This window comes from Camelina sativa, chromosome 11 (assembly GCF_030686135.1).
Source record: "Camelina sativa cultivar CO46 ecotype springtype chromosome 11, ASM3068613v1".
Taxonomy (NCBI): domain Eukaryota; kingdom Viridiplantae; phylum Streptophyta; class Magnoliopsida; order Brassicales; family Brassicaceae; genus Camelina; species Camelina sativa.
In genome coordinates this window covers 9,694,653-9,710,547 of record NC_141890.1, presented here as the reverse complement: position 1 = coordinate 9,710,547, position 15,895 = coordinate 9,694,653, and the positions used below count along the sequence as shown (strand labels likewise).

Genomic DNA, 15,895 nt, shown 5'->3' with positions numbered 1-15,895 from the left:
TATCCGTTCGGGTATTTCTAGACTTCGAGTTTAGATCAGATTCGGTTCGGATATTTTAAGTTCGGATTCGGATTACCCGAAGTTCACAAAACTCAAAATTTTAATATCTAATTTAGTCTAAATTATTCAATAATACACAATATATCTAAAAATTTAGAGTATTTTTTACCCAAATTTACGAATAAACAGTTTAAATACTTCAAATTATCAAAAATATCGAAAAATATGAATATTTTGAACACTTATATTATTAAAATTATAAATATTACTAATATATTACTACTATATATTAACAATGTGGATATATTTGGATACCCGTTCGGATCTTGGTTCGGATCAGGTTCAGGTTCAAGTTTTCGGATTTAGAAATTTAAAACCCGTTCGAGTATTTTACAATTTCGGATATGGGTTTTTTGGATCAGATTCGAAGATCCAATCCGGATATTTTGCCCAGACCTATATTGCCGTGGTTCTTTCGTGAAAGGTCCATCGGTAAGTATCTTTTAGTGTATATTGCCTTGTGAGGTGAGGTCTATATTGAAACTGTAAAACTGAGATAAGTCAAACTCATTGCCTTTAGTTTTAAAATATGGGTATGCATCTTGAGACGTAATGAACCTTTTGCCTTTCTTCTTCGTTGGTCAGAGACTATCAAGGAGTGTGGACTCCAACGATGCAGAAGCAAAAGATACAAAACGTTAGTGACCAATTGATTGAGACAATGAAATAAAATTAAGAACCAAACTTCATCGATTCACTTTATTATGGAACCAGATTCATTCTCTTTCCCATTGAAAACAATCCAAATACAACCCCCAAACCGATTTCAAATACAATTTTGTTTTGAGTAAATTCACCGCCAAATCGTTTGAAAACATTCGAATGTTTCAGAACCTTTGAAGTTTATCAGCCTTAACCACGGGATTAGCTTTAGCAATCGCTCCACGACCCATTTCTTTGAAATCAAAGGTGCAATCATGAGTCTCGGGATACCGATGTTCCCCGCAGAAAGTGCTGCCGCATTTGCACTTAAACCCCATGATCCCTACCTTCTTGTTACAACACAAACACCTGTTCGGTCGTGCAGGTCTCGATGGCTCGTTGTTCTCATCAGTAACCGGAGCCGGAACCGCTTCTCCTTCTCCATCTTCTCTTGCAGCAGATGATGGCTCAGCCACCACAAGGACGGACTTTTCTGGTAGTAGTTCGGGTTTCACAGAAGGTTCTGCTATGAAGAGCCTACGAGGAGGAGAAAGAGAAGGAGCTGATGATGGCTTGAATGACTTCTCAACAGCAGCTTTGACAACTACAGTTTGAGTCTCCTCTGCACAGAAGCTTCTGTAACACTTGGAACATAGGTCCATGTTCGATGGTGATCCAAAGAAACCACATCCGCCTGCACATAGCTTTGGCTCTGATGCTTGCGACTGCGTGAAGCTTGTGCTATCGTTTTGTTCAGATCCCATTACTACTCTCTGTTTTTTTTTCCTGTACATATAAAATCAAAACCCAAAACAAAAAATAAAAGTCAAATTCAGAATCTTACAATTTCAAATTTTCAATCATAAGATCCAAAAATCCCCTGTAAATTAAAAATAAAATAAAATTCAAAGTCTTTTTATGTCAGAAGATCTTTTTTAAGGTTGTCGGGTTCTGTAAGATGCAAAGTACACAACATCTGACTTGATTCGTTTTTATAACCAAAACCAAACATTAGATCGAGTTTGGGTATCAGCTACGTTCCTAACAATTCCGTTACCAAATTAACACAAACCAACCCAAAAAAAGCGTAAGAGTAGATCTGCGTTTCCGATAGACACAAACTGACTAACACTAAGATAACACAAGGTTATTGTTCAGATCGGACAAAACACACAAAATCAAACAATTCAATCAAAAAACAAAGACAAAAGAGATTGTGAATTTACCTGTCGTGAACCAGAGATCTCCTTCTTCTGATAATTTTAAAAGATTTTTTTTTTCTTCTGATCTTAATAAGAAAAAAAGAAGTAATCTTCGTGAGATGTGTTGTTGTTATATGAACCGATGATAAATAAAAAAGGCAATTGAGAAGGACGAGGAGACCTTTCGTAATCGAGAAGAAAAGAGAAGAAAAGAGAAGAAAAACACAAACACGTAACTATGGAGGAACATACATCTGTGTGTGTGTGTATTTATAATAACTTATTTCTATGAGTCACACGAGTACGGTTTATTGTGTAATGTTCCTCTACACCGCCATCTACGTACACCTTTAAATATCTTTAGCCGTCCGATTCTGGATTTATCATCGCGGGGATGGCTGATTGGAGAAAAGAATTGTAATATTTACAAACTTATGAGGTCAAAACTGTCTTTTCATTAATCTTGTACATTTATTTTTCGTTTCTTCTAGACTCTTCCATTGATCTCTAATAGTATACATTTTTTTTCCTTTTTCTCTAATATACATTTAACTTTTATAATTGACAAAAATTACAATATTGGTTTAATTAACAAAATTTTAAATGTCTGTATATATGGCCTTGGGGTTGTTTAAAGCAATGATTAAGATGGTATTATTGGTGGACTTTTTTCTGGGAAGATAAAAAGATAAAGATAAGATATGCCTTCGTCCTCACGCTTTGGCTTGGTCTAATCACACGATTAACGAACGAGTTGTAAAGATATTAGTGGAACTCAGTTTTTTTCTTAATTAAACATTTTGGATTTTTTTTAGTCCCTCCCTAGTCCCTACCAAGAATTGCTCAACTACCCTGCTTTTTTTTCTCATACTTTTTAAATCGATTTTTAAAAGACATTTTTTAAATAATTTTGTTGATTTAATCCTATGTGTGAGTGTGACACAATGAGTTTTCTTTTGACTATTTTTGGGCATGTTTTACTATCTATAATCTAACATACTACTACACAACATACGAATTAATAGCAAATTAGCATGCATGCGGAGTTGTTTGATGCGGTAAGTAACTTTTAATATCTGAGTCAACGTTTCCATACTGGGAAAAAGATTCTCCACTTTATATTTGAGTCAAGTCTATGACCCAAAACAACATTTTCACTACTACAAAGATTATTTATGGCATTGGTATTAGTTACTCATTAAGAGAATAATCAGGAAGATACAATATATATACGCTCAATATAATCTTGTTTGATATGCAATCTCTAGAAATATAAAGCAAGATCAATTGAATTATATACCACATTGGCAATCCTCGAAGATCCAGCTGCTTCTCCGACCACCAAAAAGGCTACACTCAGATTCCTGCAATAGGCAAATAGCAAACTAATCATATAAACCTTACTCTCATCCCCAATCAGGTGTTCTATATCAAGCAAAAGCCAGCTTTACCCGTCTGTAGAAATGGGACAATAGATATTTCACTTCAACGATTTTGCTAACACAAAGATGTGTATTAGCCTCTCACGGTTTTTCAGAGACTTCAATCTTGGATGACAACTTGTTGATTCGAAAGGCAGCGATGCACAAAGTAATATTACCGATCACAGTTAGCGCTGCCTGTAGCGCGACCAACACCTAATAATCCATCCCCCACCATTACAACATTCAGTGAGAGTAAAGAACACAAAACACACTTAAACAAGAGCTTAGCCAGTGTAAAACCAGATAATCTGATTACCAAAGGGAAACAGACTTATAGGCAAAGCGAGAGTAAAGAAGGTTTTTGACCTCAAGAGATTCATCATTGTAAAAGAAATGCCATGTGCATGCGCAGAGAGCTCCACCAAGCAAATGTACCTGTTCAAGAACAACAGCAAGTCTATTCTTCAACCGAAAAGCTCAGAAATTGAAACCATGAGCAAAGCAATCAAAATACAAAGATGTTGAGAGCTCACCATTCCCCATGAGAGACCTTTCCAAGACTCATAACCCTTTCTTTCTCCATATTTCCATACCAACGCCATAGCCGTGATCCTTTAGTACCAAACAACAACCAGAATTAGGAAGAGATCACATTTTCTAGTATTGTATGTTAGCTCCACGACTGCATTTTTGAACTCAATCTGGTTTTGAAATGAGTTTATCTATGAAGTAATCACAAAGTTCAATATCTAAATGCAAAGTCTTGATCTTTGCGATCAGTCTTAACACACTATGGCATTCTGGTTTGATCTGAGCGAGCACATGAATACTCACAAAACCAGATACACTAACGTGTCACTATAGGTTCAATGTTGTCAATAGGAGCAAGGGAAGAAGGAGAAGAACCATTCGACAACGCTGGAAACATGAACTGCCCAAGTGGGTAAAGACAACGCATTAGCCGGTTCGCTTAACTGAAGTGAACCCACCACCGCCGCCATAGCACTAGACTCTGGTCCCGCCGCGACGAACGCAGCCGCAACCAAACCGGTTCCGATAAGACCCGACAACGCAATTGGGTCATGGGTTAAGCTGCGGCTCCGAATCCGACGTTCGTTTAAGGTTGTGCGAGGAGAAGATGAACTGGTCTGTTTGATCGGAATTCGCCGGTAATTGGGTTTCGCGCAGCAGAAGAGAAGGGTGGCTGTTGAAGCAATCGCCATGGCTCAGGTTCTTTCCACAATTTTCAATTTCCCAAGTTCTGGTTTAATTTAAACCGGGTTTGTCGCCGAACCGTCTTTTATTACTTCCTCGGTTGTGTAAGAAGCTTTTGGTGATCGAACATCATCTGCTTATTTCAAGGAAATCATCTTCGCTTAGCTTCACTATTTCAGAACATCATGTATATGGAAAACAATAACAGTTTTGTTATAGATTAGCTAAATTGTCTAGACGGGAGTCAAAACTACTTGTGATTATGTCTCAATCAAATGCCTATTCTGTTGTTAGCATATGCATAGTAAACTTAAAAGGAGCACTCACTGGGGTCACTTTGCAGTCACAGGATCTTCAGTTCGGGGAACTGGAGGAGGAGGCTGAACAGTATTCATTCTGTTTTGGTTGTACACGTTTGGCGATGAAATGTCATCGAGACCAATTTCACGCTCAAGGGTACTTTTGAAATCTCTTGAAACATCCTACGAAAAAGACTTGTAGTAAGCAATCAAAAATAGTTGACACATACACAAACCTACCAAAACTATTCTCAAAGTGTTGAGATAAAAAGTAAACCTGTAACTCTCTAATCGTTGGCTGAAATGTACGCAGAGTTTTTCCAAGATTCCGAGCTACCTGCACGGATCATAATAGCAAGTAATCACTTCTTCAAAGATTCTAAGCAACTGTTAAAGACTATCTGGAGAAGAAACATTGACACCTAGAGCTCTTTTCTCTTCTCATTTCTAACACTCAGACTCTCAATATCTCAAATTCTCAGTAAAGGAGTGGAACTGAACTTGCTCCCAATTAAGAACATTGATAAAAGATTCAGACTTCAATCCACAGAGATTCTAACAGAATTAAGAAACAGCCTTATCTTTACTCCAATTCTCATAAGCTAAATCAAACAGTACCAATTCCTAATCTTCTAAAACCTAAAAAAGCTACGATTCCAGAACCAATAATATGCGAAATCTGATGAAAATTATCAACATATGAAAGTCTTTATTTTGTTATCTTTACATCTTTATTTCTCTATGATTGACGCAAGCAATTATAAAGTTTCTGTGGAAACGATTCTAATGTTCTTATATGCTTTAAAATTAGCGAAACAAAATTCCTCCAAACCCTCAAAGATGGGAACCAAACACTCTTGCAAACTCATCGATAAGGTGTCGTTTAACTCTCTTATCATTTTCCCATGCTTTTCTGTTTCTTGCGTCACACTCTCTCTCAAAGACAGCAACTCCGGTCCAAGCATCACGTTTGCCGTCCGACCAGAATTAGTTTCCGGAAAAACAACCGCGGTTCCCCAAATCTCCGCCACTTCTTTCGTCTTCCTCTCTAACTCCTTAGACAATCTCTCTGTTCTCTTCCTCTGTTTCTCTTCCTCTACTTGCTTCAACCCTAACCCTTGAAATCTCGATCTCATTTCTTCAACAGCACTCAACACTTCAATCTCATCAACATTCTCAATCTCTCTTAACCACTCGCTGCAAACCTTAAATATCTTAGGAGCCTCGGTCTCCGTTTCATCTTCGTCCTCCATGATGTTTAAATTAAGCCACCTGTTCAAGAGGTTAACGAAACCTCTTTGTGCATCGATGTAACCTCTCAAATATTCTTTGTATCTTCTAATTTGTTCTTCAACCTTCTGCGTTGCTTTCCTCGAGCTCGATCCTTTTTCAACAATATGAACACAAGACTTGCTTCTAGTGATCACTCGAAACTGCTTGTGGTGACATTTCGCCAAGAATCTCCACATCTTTTGGAATCCGTTGATGACCTCAATCACCTGAACCGAAAGCTCGTCGTCTCTTATATTATGAATTCTCATCGAAATCGATTCAACTGCTCTAACCGAGTCATTAATCTTGGATAACAGGCGTTTAAGCACAGTCTCGGCCTCGTCAATGTCGCTTGATTCTGCTCCGTTGTTATCAAGAGTCTGAACAATCTTGTACGCTTCGTCATAAGAAACCCTAAGATATTCTTCAACTTTAACTTCTGCGTGAAGCTTCTTTTCCCACATATAAAGCTTCTCTAATGTCATGGAGAGTGTAACAGCAATATCATCAAAGCGAAAACGGCGTGTCAACGGCAAATCACGAGTCGAATTCCCGGAACTACCAAATCCCTTTGAAGCAAATCCCTTGAACTTTGATCCTAAAGGTTGATGGTTATCAACTCTGCTAACTTCAAGCAACTCGGAGACTTCATTATTATTACTCTTAGCTTTCTCGCTTATACGATTGATCCTTTCTACTACATTCCTAAGATCAGTCAAGGACAAACCAGATGATTCCGAAAAGGAAGAAGAAGAAGACTCATACGCTTCATCAGAACCATCCTCCTCATCTGATCTTGTCACTTCTTCAGTAACACTCTCTGGAGTTGTTTCTTCGGTCTCATGCGCGCAAGTTTCATTAGAATCATCAACCTCACCTGAAACTTGACCATTACAAATGTTTGCTTCAACATCTATCTTATCAACTCCACTAGCAACCGAAGAGCTTGTTTCAGCATTCTTCTTCTTCTTCTTCTTCTTCTTCTTCTTCTTCTTCCTTGGATTCTTCCTTATAAGAGTACAATCAACATCACTTTCAGCAGGTTCCAAATCAGGAATCCCTTCTCTCTCCCTAATTTCTCTGAATCCATCACTCTCAACCTCATCATCTCTTTGATCCGGTACGGTGACATCACATTGCGTTTCATCCTCCGGGGAACCGTACAAACAAAATATATCATTATAACCTAGGAAAGGGTTCTGTTCATCAGCAGAAGAAATGTTTTTCGAACCTTTCCTCTCATCTTCATATGGATCATTCACGCACTTTGCCCCCTCAGACCCTAAACCTTCTTCACTTGAATTCTCTATACCCTCTTGACCATTGTTACTTGAACCACAAGTTCCACCTCCAACCACGTTTTTTTCCGGATTCTGTTCGTCATTGTTTCTCAACGGAGCTGTTTGAGGCTGATCACATACAAAACAATCAGAATCAGAATCCGAGTTTGATTCTGATCCAGAACAGACAAGATCGCTACTTGACGAATCATCATCTGAATAGGGAATCACAACCAATTCCTTATGAACAAACTGGTTAAGAGCGCTAGTGAATTCTACAAGAGAACTAAAGTAAAGACGATGAGATTCCGCTAAGAGATACCTAGCATCTCTCGCTGCTCTTATCAAATCCTTCCTCTCCTCACACAGATTCAACAATGGAGTATTATTATCTCCCTTGGAACCAACAATACCCATTAATCTCTTTTTCAAGAAAAAAACAATACCCATTAATCTTCAACAAACTTGATGAATCTCTCTCGAAACCGGATAAAACCCTAATTTGATTTCCTCGCTTTAACAACCGATCTTTCCTGGATTGATTGAGTTGAGGTTGTACCTTTTGACGACATCACTAACAAGTTAAACCTTGGTTTGGCAGAAGTTACAAGTTAAACCCTAATTCAAAAGCAAATTCGATTGTTTTGTATAGCGAGGCTGAATATTCCCCTGTTAATTGGAAAAAAAAAAAAATCAAAGTCTTTTTATGTCAGAAGATCTTTTTTTTAAGGTTGTCGGGTTCTGTAAGATGCAAAAGTACACAACATAACATTTGACTTGATTCGGTTTTATAACCCAAAAAACAAACATTAGATCGAGTTTGGGTATCAGCTACGTTCTAACAATTCCGTTACCAAATTAACACAAACACCAACCCAAAAAAAGCGTAAAAGTAGATCTGAGTTTCCGCTATACACGACTAACACTACGAACACACAATGTTATTGTTCAGATCGGACAAACACACAAAACCAAACAATTCAATCTAAAAACAAAGACAAAAGAGATTGTGAATTTACCTGTCGTGAACCAGAGATCTCCTTCTTCTGGTAAATTGTTTTTTTTTTTTTTTTTTCTGATCTTCTTCAGAAAAAATAAAGTAATCTTCGTGAGATGTGTTGTTGTTATATGAATCGATGATATAACAAAAAAAAAGGCAATTGAGAAGGACGAGGAGACCTTTCGTAAATTCGTAATCGAGAAGAAAACAGGAACATACATTTGTGTGTGTATTTATAATAAACGAGTCACACGGTACGGTTTATTGTGTAATGTTCCTCTACACCGTTAAATATCTTTAGCCGTCCGATTGTGATTTATTATCATCCTGGGGCTGGCTGATTGGAGAAGGAATGTTACAATATTAAGGACAAATATGAAACTAACCTTAAAATGGGTAAAAAATTACATTCAATTGTCATTAGAAAAACTTAATTAAAATAAATTAATTAATTAAATAAAATTAATTAAATAAAAAACAAAATTGGGGACCTATAAAATAAAATAAATTGTAGAAAGTAAAAAAAAAATCTATTAGAATCAAAATAGCTCTGACGCTTGATCACAGTGCCGAAATTGCTTTTTGCACGGGTTTTTAAAGGACGATATTATCGACATTTTGATATTTTGGATCCAATTAAATCTTATTCGCTGTCCTATGGGTGGCGAAATATAATTTCTACTCGCTCTCTGGTTAACAAAGGACTTACTACACGAGTAGGATCTGGGGTTTCCATCTCTGTATGGACTGGTCCTTGGATCCCTGCTCAATCCCCGAGACCAGCATTGAGCACATGATCGCCCTCTGATCCTCTGCTTCGAGTTGCAAATTTCATTGACAGGAGCTCCAACTCCTGGGATATGACTCAGTTTACGGCTACGTTTGTACCGGAGGATGTTGCTATAATTTCTGCCTTACCGTTGCGACAATCGGATAAACCGAATTTCCCGGGATGGCATTTTACTAAGTCTAGTAAATATTTGGTTAAATCAAAGTATCATTGTCTACGATCTCTTCGGACGTTTTCCTCTGGGCCGACCACTTTTGGGCCGGATATTACACCTCTTCAAGCCTTTATGTGGAAAACGAAATGCCCGCCAAAACTTCGTCATTTCATGTGGCAAATTCTATCGGGTTGTGTGGCGGTTACAGTTAATCTACGGAAACGTGGTATGAGTTGTGATGCCACGTGTGGTCTCTATGGTTTTCAGGAGGAGACAATTAATCATACTCTCTTTGAATGTCCGCTTGCTAGACAGGTTTGGGCTCTGTCGCAGTTTCCGACAGCCTTGGGTGTTTTTCCATCGGCTTCAATTTTCACAAACATGGATTTCCTTTTTTGGCGGTTTCCAAATGTCACAACACATGAATTTTTCCCCTGGATCCTGTGGTATATATGGAAAGCGCGTAATGATAAACTTTTCAGTAATCTAGATTCTAATCCCCTAGCGATTTTGAGGCTAGCGGAGGATGAGGCAAAAGCATGGGCTTTGGCTCAAACAGAAGATTTAATGGTTGCATCGGCTGTTACTATTGAGGTTGTTCCCCGGGGAAGCAGGGGCTTCGGTGGTCCTAATCTTTTGGCGAGTTATATTTGTTTTGTAGATAGTTCATAGAAAGCGACATATAGTTATGCAGGAAGTGGGTGGTTCTGCACGTCGCCCTATGGTGACGTCCCCACTATGGGAGCTGCCAATCTTCGCCGTAGTCTGGCTCCTCTTCATGCTGAGATTGAGGCCCTTGTCTGGGCCATGCGATGTATGATTGGAGCGGATAACCAATCTGTTATTTTCCTCACCGACTGCTCCGACTTAGTGAAGATGGTGTCTTCGCCTTCCGAGTAGCTAGCTTTTACACCTTATTTGGAGGACATCCAGGCAGATAAGGAGGAGTTTGTCTCCTTTTCATTAGTCTACGTCCCGCACTCACAGAATGGTAAAGCGGATAATCTTGCGCGACGCGTTCGCACAGTTCCGCATTTAGTCACCTATGTAAACAATGTCCCTTCGTATTGGCTTGTTTGAGCCAATCTTGTTTCCTCTGTTGTCAAAAAAAAAAAATGAATCAAAACTAATTTATATTTAAAAAAAATTAACAGCTAAAATTTTAAAAATCTAATCGAATAATGTTAATTGGGAAGTACAAATATTAAACTAACCTTAAAATGTGTAAAAAATTACATTCAATTGCCATTAAAAAAACTTAATTAAGATAAATTAATTAATTAAATAAAAATAATTAATTAAAAAACGAAAATTGGGGACTATAAAATAAAATAAATTGTAGAAAGTAAAAAAAATCTATTAGAATCAAAACTAATTTGTACTTAATAAAAAAAATTAACAGCTAAGATTTTAAAAATCTAATCGAATAAAATCTATATAACTACAAATTTTATCAAAAAAAATTTCCAGCACGGGTTAAATTTTTTTTTATCTAAAATCAAATATAATAAAATATATAAAATTTTAGTTTAACGGCTTAGATTTTAAAAATTAAGAAATAAAAAAATAAAAGATATAGATATAGTATCTTATCTATTTAAAAAAAGTTATATTTTTTCTTTTAGCTACCGTTCTATTTGTTACATGCAAATGTTTTATTGAAAGGTTTTCAATAATTATTTTTAAAATACAATAATTTTAATATAAACAAACTGAACTTTTAATCACAAATCTTTATAAATAACATAATAACAAAATTAATAATTAAAAAATTTCATCAAAAAATTTCAGCGGATTAGTACCTAGTTGTTAATATTTAACAAACTTATGAGGTCAAAACTGTCAATCTTATACATTTCTTCTAGACTCTTCCACTGATCTAATACACATTTTTTTTCCTTTTTCTCTAAATGTACATTTAACTTTTATAATTGACAAAAAAAATTCGATATTAGTTTAATTAACAAAATTTTAAATGTCTGTATATATGACCTTGGGGTTGTTTAAGCAATGATTAAGATGGTATAATTGGTGGACTTTTTTCTGGGAAGATAAAAAGATATGCCTTTGTCCTCACGCTTTGGCTTGGTCTAATACTCTAATCACACGATTAACGAACGAGTTGTAAAGATATTAGTGGAACTCGTTTTTTTCTTAATTAAACATTTTTTAGTCCTCCCTACCAGGAATTTGCTCAACTACCTGCTTTTTTGCTCCTACTTTTAAATCGATTTTTAAATAACATTTAATCCTATGTGTGAGAGACTGAGAGTGACACAATGAGTTTTCTTTGACTAATTTTTGGGCATGTTTTACTACACTAGATACTACACAACATACGAATTAATAGCAAATTAGCATGCATGCGGCGTTGTTTGATGCGGAAAGTAACTTTTAATATCTGAGTCAACGTTTCCATACTGGGAAAAAGATTCTCCACTTTATATTTGAGTCAAGTCTATGACCCAAAACAACATTTTCACTACTACAAAGATTATGGCTTTAGTATTACTCATTAAGAGTATAATCAGGAAGATACAATATATATACGCTCAATATAATCTGGTTTGATATGCAATCTTTAGAAATATAAAGCACGATCTATTGACTTAAATACCACATTGGCAATTCTCGAAGATCCAGTTGCTTCTCCTCCCATCTAGAAGGCTACACTCTGATTCCTGCAATACGCAAATATCAAAAAAATCATAAACCTTAGCCTAGTCCCTAATCAGGTGTTCCATATCAAGCAAAAGTCAGCTTTACCCGTCTGTAGAAATGGGGCAATAGATATTTCACTTCTACGTTTTTGCTAACACAAAGATGTGTTTTAGCCCTCACGGTTATTCAGAGACTTCATTCTTGGATGACAACTTGTTGATTCGGAAGGCAGCGATGCACAACGTAATATTACCGATCACAGTTAGTGCTGCCTGAAGCGCGACCAACACCTAAACCCACCATCACAACATTCAGTGGGAGTTAAGAAGAAACAACAAAATCACACTTAAAAAGAGCTTAGCCCTATTTATTCATCAGTGATTCATCAGATGATCTGATTACCAAAGGGAAAAAGAGTTATAGGCAAAGTGAGAGTAAAGAAATTTATTGACCTCAAGAGATTCATCATTGTAAAAGAAATGCCATGTGCATGCGCAGAGAGCTCCACCAAGCAAAGGTACCTGATCAAGATTCAAGAACAACAACACTCTATCCTTCAAACAAAAACCTCAGAAATTGAAACCATATGCAAGCTATCTAAATACACAACATGCTGAGCATCTAGGATAAAAGCTAAGAGAGCTCACCATTCCCCATGAGAGACCTTTCCAAGACTCATAACCCTTTCTTTCTCCATATTTCCACACCAACGCCATAGCCGTGATCCTTTAGTAGCAAAAAACAACCAGAATTAGGAAGAACTTCTTCCGAAGAAGAGATCACATTTTCTAGTATGTTTGCTCCACGACTGCATTTTTGAACTGAACCTGGCTTTGAAATGAGTTTATCTATGAAGTAATCACAAAGTTCAATATCTAAATGCAAAGTCTTGATCTTTGAGATCAGTCTTAAAAATAAACTATGGAGATGAAGAAGATTCTCATTCTGGTTTGATCTGAGCGAGCACATGAATACTCACAACACCAAGATACACTAACGTGTGTCACTATAGATTCAATCTTGTCTAGGTGAAATTTGAAATCAATAGGAGGTGCAAGGGAACAAGGAGACGAACCATTCGACAACGCTGGAAACATGAACTGCCCAAGTGGGTAAAGACAACGCATTAGCCGGTTCGTTCAGCTGAAGTGAGCCCACCGCCGCCATAGCACTAGACTCTGGTCCCGCCGCGACGAACGCAGCCGCAACCAAACCGGTTCCGATTAGACCCGACAACGCAATTGGGTCATGGGTTAAGCTGCGGCTCCGAATCCGACGTTCGTTTAAGGTTGTGAGAGGAGAGGATGAACTGGTCTGTTTGATCGGAATTCGCCGGTAACTGGGTTTCGCGCAGCAGAAGAGAACGGTGGCTGTTGAAGCAATCGCCATGGCTCAGCTTCTTTCCACAATTTTCAATTTCCCAAGTTCTGGTTTAATTTAAACCGGGTTTCTCGTTGAACCGTCTTTTATTATTTCCCAAGCGCTGAAGTGCAACACCACACAACACACACAAACAAAGTAGAAACTTAAATTGAACACAATAATACAAGACAAAACGGAGAGATTGGTGAACTTAAATCTCAAATTGCATTGAATTATATTACAAGAAGAAGTTCCAATAGTTTGTAGTATAGATATGTATAATCAAAATGTGAAGTGAAACTAAATTACATTGTTAGATGATTTTTTTTTTTCGTTAGACCAGATCATAACGAGAGTGAACCCCATCAATGACATTACCACCGTCTGCAAAATACAAATCATTAACAATCAGAAAAAGGTTTAGATAATGCGAAGAAGATGTCGTTGAAACTTACAGAGACAGCAGGAGGAATCCCCACAAGAGGATCTTGAAAGAACTTAGTCGCAAGCGCTAGTGCCAAAAGGCTACTCTGCATTCCTGAGATATTCATAAGCACATCTCTCTTCTCAAAACTTTATTAAACATAATAGTAAATTCTTGTAAAGTTTTCAAATACAAAAGAGTTAGTACCAGTTTCATAGGACAATGTTCTTTGCAAGGCTTTTGCGTCTGGAGAGTTACTAAAGACGGAACCTGTAAGGAAGTATCCAGCGAGGAAAGCAGAGAGATGAAACATTGTTACTAGTAACAATATGGTAGCTCCAAACGGAGACATGACCGAGTTTATGTTCAATGCCAGTGGTGCTCCAACACAGCAAGCTGTGTCAAGAACCGATAGAATTGGAAGAAACGGTCGAATTGCATTAGATACTTTTGGGAACAACCTGTAGAAAAAAGGCACACAAATGAGAAAGAAATGTTTTAAGCTTTGAGAAACAACATGAGCTAATATAATCCCCTTATAGTTGTAGCTTTCAGTCTCACTTGTTTAATAGCAATCCTGCAGCGATTGGTGCGATAACGACCTGAAGAATGCTAGATATCATTCCTTTTACATCAACGGGTAGTTTCTTCCCAATGAGCAACAGTGAAAGCATTGGTGTGATAAGAACTGCAGTAGCGGTTGATAGAGATGTCATGACGATGCTAAGAGGTGCCAATGCTGGATCAGTTAGGAAAGTTGCGTAGTTTGATAACTGAGCTCCACTAACACATGAAACCAACATGATTCCAGCACCTGAGATTGAGAAAGACTAGTCAGTAGACGACCTGCAAACAGTCTTGAATGATGCAAGAGAGAGAGAATGAGCTTTAACCTATTGGAGTTGGGAGATGGAAAAGAGAAACAGCAGCTAGGCCAAAAACGAAACCTAAGAGAGGCTTAATGAGATATTGTCCAACATAGCCAAGGAGAATAGCTTTTGGTCTTTTGAAGGCTTCAAGAAAGTCTTTCTCATCTGAATTGATACCAACCGCAAACATCAAGAATCCTAAAGCAGGTACAAAGTACCTAAAGAGAGAACAGAAGAGCAAAGATTTTAGAAAACCTGATGTCAACAACTCAAAAGTGTAAAACCAAATAAGACCTTGTTCTAATTCCATGAATTATAGATAGCAAGAACCTCGACGTAAACCATGTGAAAGAAGGAGGATAGAGAAGAGCTAATATAGTACTCGCCAACACTACATGAGGAAGTATAGAGTTTGCTTTCTTCAGTGTATCCATTATAGAAACCTTCTCACTGAACATCTGAGACACAAAACAAAACATATAAAAATATAACTAAAATAACTATTTAACCTGCAAGCCACAACTAGATTCATGTAACAACAGGGATCATCAGAAAATGAGTAACAAAGTAGCAGAACTGTGATTTAGCTAATCAGATTTTCAATATTTAGTGCCAAAACCACATTTTTGACTTCAAGATGTCTCACACATCATGAGTACAGTATCTAACAAAGAAAAGGAAAGATCACCTCAAATGAATCAGCTCCAGGATTCAAACCCATATCAGAGAACTTATCGGATGCATAACTACGCCACAAATTCCTCGATCCGCCAACTGTGTATCGATTGAAAAACAAAAAAAAGGTTGGATTTTTCAGACACCCAAAAACCAAAAAAGCCTGAGATCGATTGGCATAAGATAAACAAAACCTTGAGAAACCGGTTTAATGCGAAGTGGAGAACTCAAAGAAGAAGAGTTCGTGAAGGTGTTGTTGTTAGGCGGGAAAACTTGAATCGGTTGACTGCGATGGTAAACAGCTCGTGGTAGAAGACGAAATGTTGGCTTTACATGTAGTACAGTTTCTATGGGATTGATCACACTCATTTTTTTTTTGTTTTCTTCTTTCTTTTGACTTGGTTGATGAATTTAATGGCGAAACAAAACCCCCCGAGAGTGCTGGGAGAAGAAGAAGAAGAAGATTTAGAGGATTCAGGAATCTGTCAACAACATCACAAACAAAACCCGACCCGAACCCGTTTAGAGATTAACGGGCTGGGTCACTTTGGGCCTGATGACAAAGG

At 37.4% G+C, this 15,895-nt stretch overlaps 6 protein-coding genes across 8 annotated transcripts; 1 reads left to right on the top strand and 5 right to left on the bottom strand.

The window, feature by feature from the left end:
* Positions 1 to 727: 727 nt before the first annotated feature.
* LOC104722753 (zinc finger A20 and AN1 domain-containing stress-associated protein 9) lies at positions 728 to 2,449 on the bottom strand. The gene is made up of 2 exons (XM_010440975.3): positions 1,929 to 2,449; positions 728 to 1,488 (listed from the first exon to the last, which is right to left on the bottom strand). Exon 2 carries the CDS (start codon positions 1,464 to 1,466, stop codon positions 888 to 890), a length of 579 nt encoding a protein of 192 aa, XP_010439277.1. The 5' UTR covers positions 1,467 to 1,488; positions 1,929 to 2,449; the 3' UTR covers positions 728 to 887.
* A 548-nt stretch (positions 2,450 to 2,997) lies between these two features.
* On the bottom strand, positions 2,998 to 8,529 carry LOC104722752 (uncharacterized). 2 transcript variants are annotated; one of them, XM_087474359.1, is made up of 8 exons: positions 8,414 to 8,529; positions 5,120 to 5,179; positions 4,871 to 5,025; positions 4,235 to 4,676; positions 3,862 to 3,940; positions 3,695 to 3,763; positions 3,356 to 3,541; positions 2,998 to 3,268 (listed from the first exon to the last, which is right to left on the bottom strand). In XM_087474359.1, exons 4-7 carry the CDS (start codon positions 4,549 to 4,551, stop codon positions 3,428 to 3,430), a joined length of 579 nt encoding a protein of 192 aa, XP_087330485.1. In that variant the 5' UTR covers positions 4,552 to 4,676; positions 4,871 to 5,025; positions 5,120 to 5,179; positions 8,414 to 8,529; the 3' UTR covers positions 2,998 to 3,268; positions 3,356 to 3,427. The 2 variants fall into 2 exon arrangements, with proteins under 2 accessions (XP_087330485.1, XP_010439276.1); XM_010440974.3 differs by lacking the exon at positions 8,414 to 8,529 and having other exon boundaries at positions 5,120 to 5,258.
* On the bottom strand, positions 5,512 to 8,664 carry LOC104722750 (nitrate regulatory gene2 protein-like). Its single transcript, XM_010440971.3, has 2 exons — positions 8,414 to 8,664; positions 5,512 to 8,063 (listed from the first exon to the last, which is right to left on the bottom strand). Exon 2 carries the CDS (start codon positions 7,842 to 7,844, stop codon positions 5,601 to 5,603), a length of 2,244 nt encoding a protein of 747 aa, XP_010439273.2. The 5' UTR covers positions 7,845 to 8,063; positions 8,414 to 8,664; the 3' UTR covers positions 5,512 to 5,600.
* A 590-nt stretch (positions 8,665 to 9,254) lies between these two features.
* Positions 9,255 to 10,238, top strand: LOC147933804 (uncharacterized). Its single transcript, XM_087472334.1, has 2 exons — positions 9,255 to 9,981; positions 10,033 to 10,238. Exons 1-2 carry the CDS (start codon positions 9,255 to 9,257, stop codon positions 10,236 to 10,238), a joined length of 933 nt encoding a protein of 310 aa, XP_087328460.1.
* Positions 10,239 to 11,756: 1,518 nt separating this feature from the next.
* LOC104722748 (uncharacterized) lies at positions 11,757 to 13,438 on the bottom strand. Its single transcript, XM_010440970.3, has 5 exons — positions 13,075 to 13,438; positions 12,647 to 12,725; positions 12,452 to 12,520; positions 12,105 to 12,289; positions 11,757 to 12,019 (listed from the first exon to the last, which is right to left on the bottom strand). The coding sequence occupies exons 1-4, from the start codon at positions 13,386 to 13,388 to the stop codon at positions 12,182 to 12,184; spliced, it is 570 nt and encodes a 189-aa protein (XP_010439272.2). The 5' UTR covers positions 13,389 to 13,438; the 3' UTR covers positions 11,757 to 12,019; positions 12,105 to 12,181.
* Positions 13,348 to 15,827, bottom strand: LOC104722749 (putative sodium/metabolite cotransporter BASS6, chloroplastic). 2 transcript variants are annotated; one of them, XM_087474357.1, is made up of 9 exons: positions 15,524 to 15,827; positions 15,343 to 15,428; positions 14,949 to 15,112; positions 14,679 to 14,872; positions 14,347 to 14,599; positions 13,993 to 14,246; positions 13,817 to 13,899; positions 13,671 to 13,745; positions 13,348 to 13,482 (listed from the first exon to the last, which is right to left on the bottom strand). In XM_087474357.1, exons 1-9 carry the CDS (start codon positions 15,696 to 15,698, stop codon positions 13,432 to 13,434), a joined length of 1,335 nt encoding a protein of 444 aa, XP_087330483.1. In that variant the 5' UTR covers positions 15,699 to 15,827; the 3' UTR covers positions 13,348 to 13,431. The 2 variants fall into 2 exon arrangements, with proteins under 2 accessions (XP_087330483.1, XP_087330484.1); XM_087474358.1 differs by having other exon boundaries at positions 14,985 to 15,112.
* Positions 15,828 to 15,895: the final 68 nt, after the last annotated feature.

Bases quoted from the DNA above. Each gene is read 5' to 3' on its own strand.
- LOC104722752 (XM_087474359.1), bottom strand. From the start codon at position 4,551: ATGGCGATTGCTTCAACAGCCACCCTTCTCTTCTGCTGCGCGAAACCC. The intron at 3,764-3,861 runs GTGAGCTCTCAA...GTTCTTGAACAG, and splicing joins AAGGTCTCTCATGGGGAATG to GTACATTTGCTTGGTGGAGC. The intron at 3,542-3,694 runs GTCAAAAACCTT...ATGGATTATTAG, and splicing joins ACAATGATGAATCTCTTGAG to GTGTTGGTCGCGCTACAGGC.
- LOC147933804 (XM_087472334.1), top strand. From the start codon at position 9,255: ATGACTCAGTTTACGGCTACGTTTGTACCGGAGGATGTTGCTATAATT. The intron at 9,982-10,032 runs GTTATATTTGTT...ATAGTTATGCAG, and splicing joins TGGTCCTAATCTTTTGGCGA to GAAGTGGGTGGTTCTGCACG.
- LOC104722750 (XM_010440971.3), bottom strand. From the start codon at position 7,844: ATGGGTATTGTTTTTTTCTTGAAAAAGAGATTAATGGGTATTGTTGGT.
- LOC104722753 (XM_010440975.3), bottom strand. From the start codon at position 1,466: ATGGGATCTGAACAAAACGATAGCACAAGCTTCACGCAGTCGCAAGCA.
- LOC104722748 (XM_010440970.3), bottom strand. From the start codon at position 13,388: ATGGCGATTGCTTCAACAGCCACCGTTCTCTTCTGCTGCGCGAAACCC. The intron at 12,726-13,074 runs GTTCGTCTCCTT...TTGCTACTAAAG, and splicing joins GTTTCCAGCGTTGTCGAATG to GATCACGGCTATGGCGTTGG. The intron at 12,290-12,451 runs GTCAATAAATTT...TGGTGGGTTTAG, and splicing joins ACAATGATGAATCTCTTGAG to GTGTTGGTCGCGCTTCAGGC.
- LOC104722749 (XM_087474357.1), bottom strand. From the start codon at position 15,698: ATGAGTGTGATCAATCCCATAGAAACTGTACTACATGTAAAGCCAACA. The intron at 14,600-14,678 runs GTTAAAGCTCAT...TCTCAATCTCAG, and splicing joins CCATCTCCCAACTCCAATAG to GTGCTGGAATCATGTTGGTT. The intron at 13,900-13,992 runs GTACTAACTCTT...TGAATATCTCAG, and splicing joins AACATTGTCCTATGAAACTG to GAATGCAGAGTAGCCTTTTG.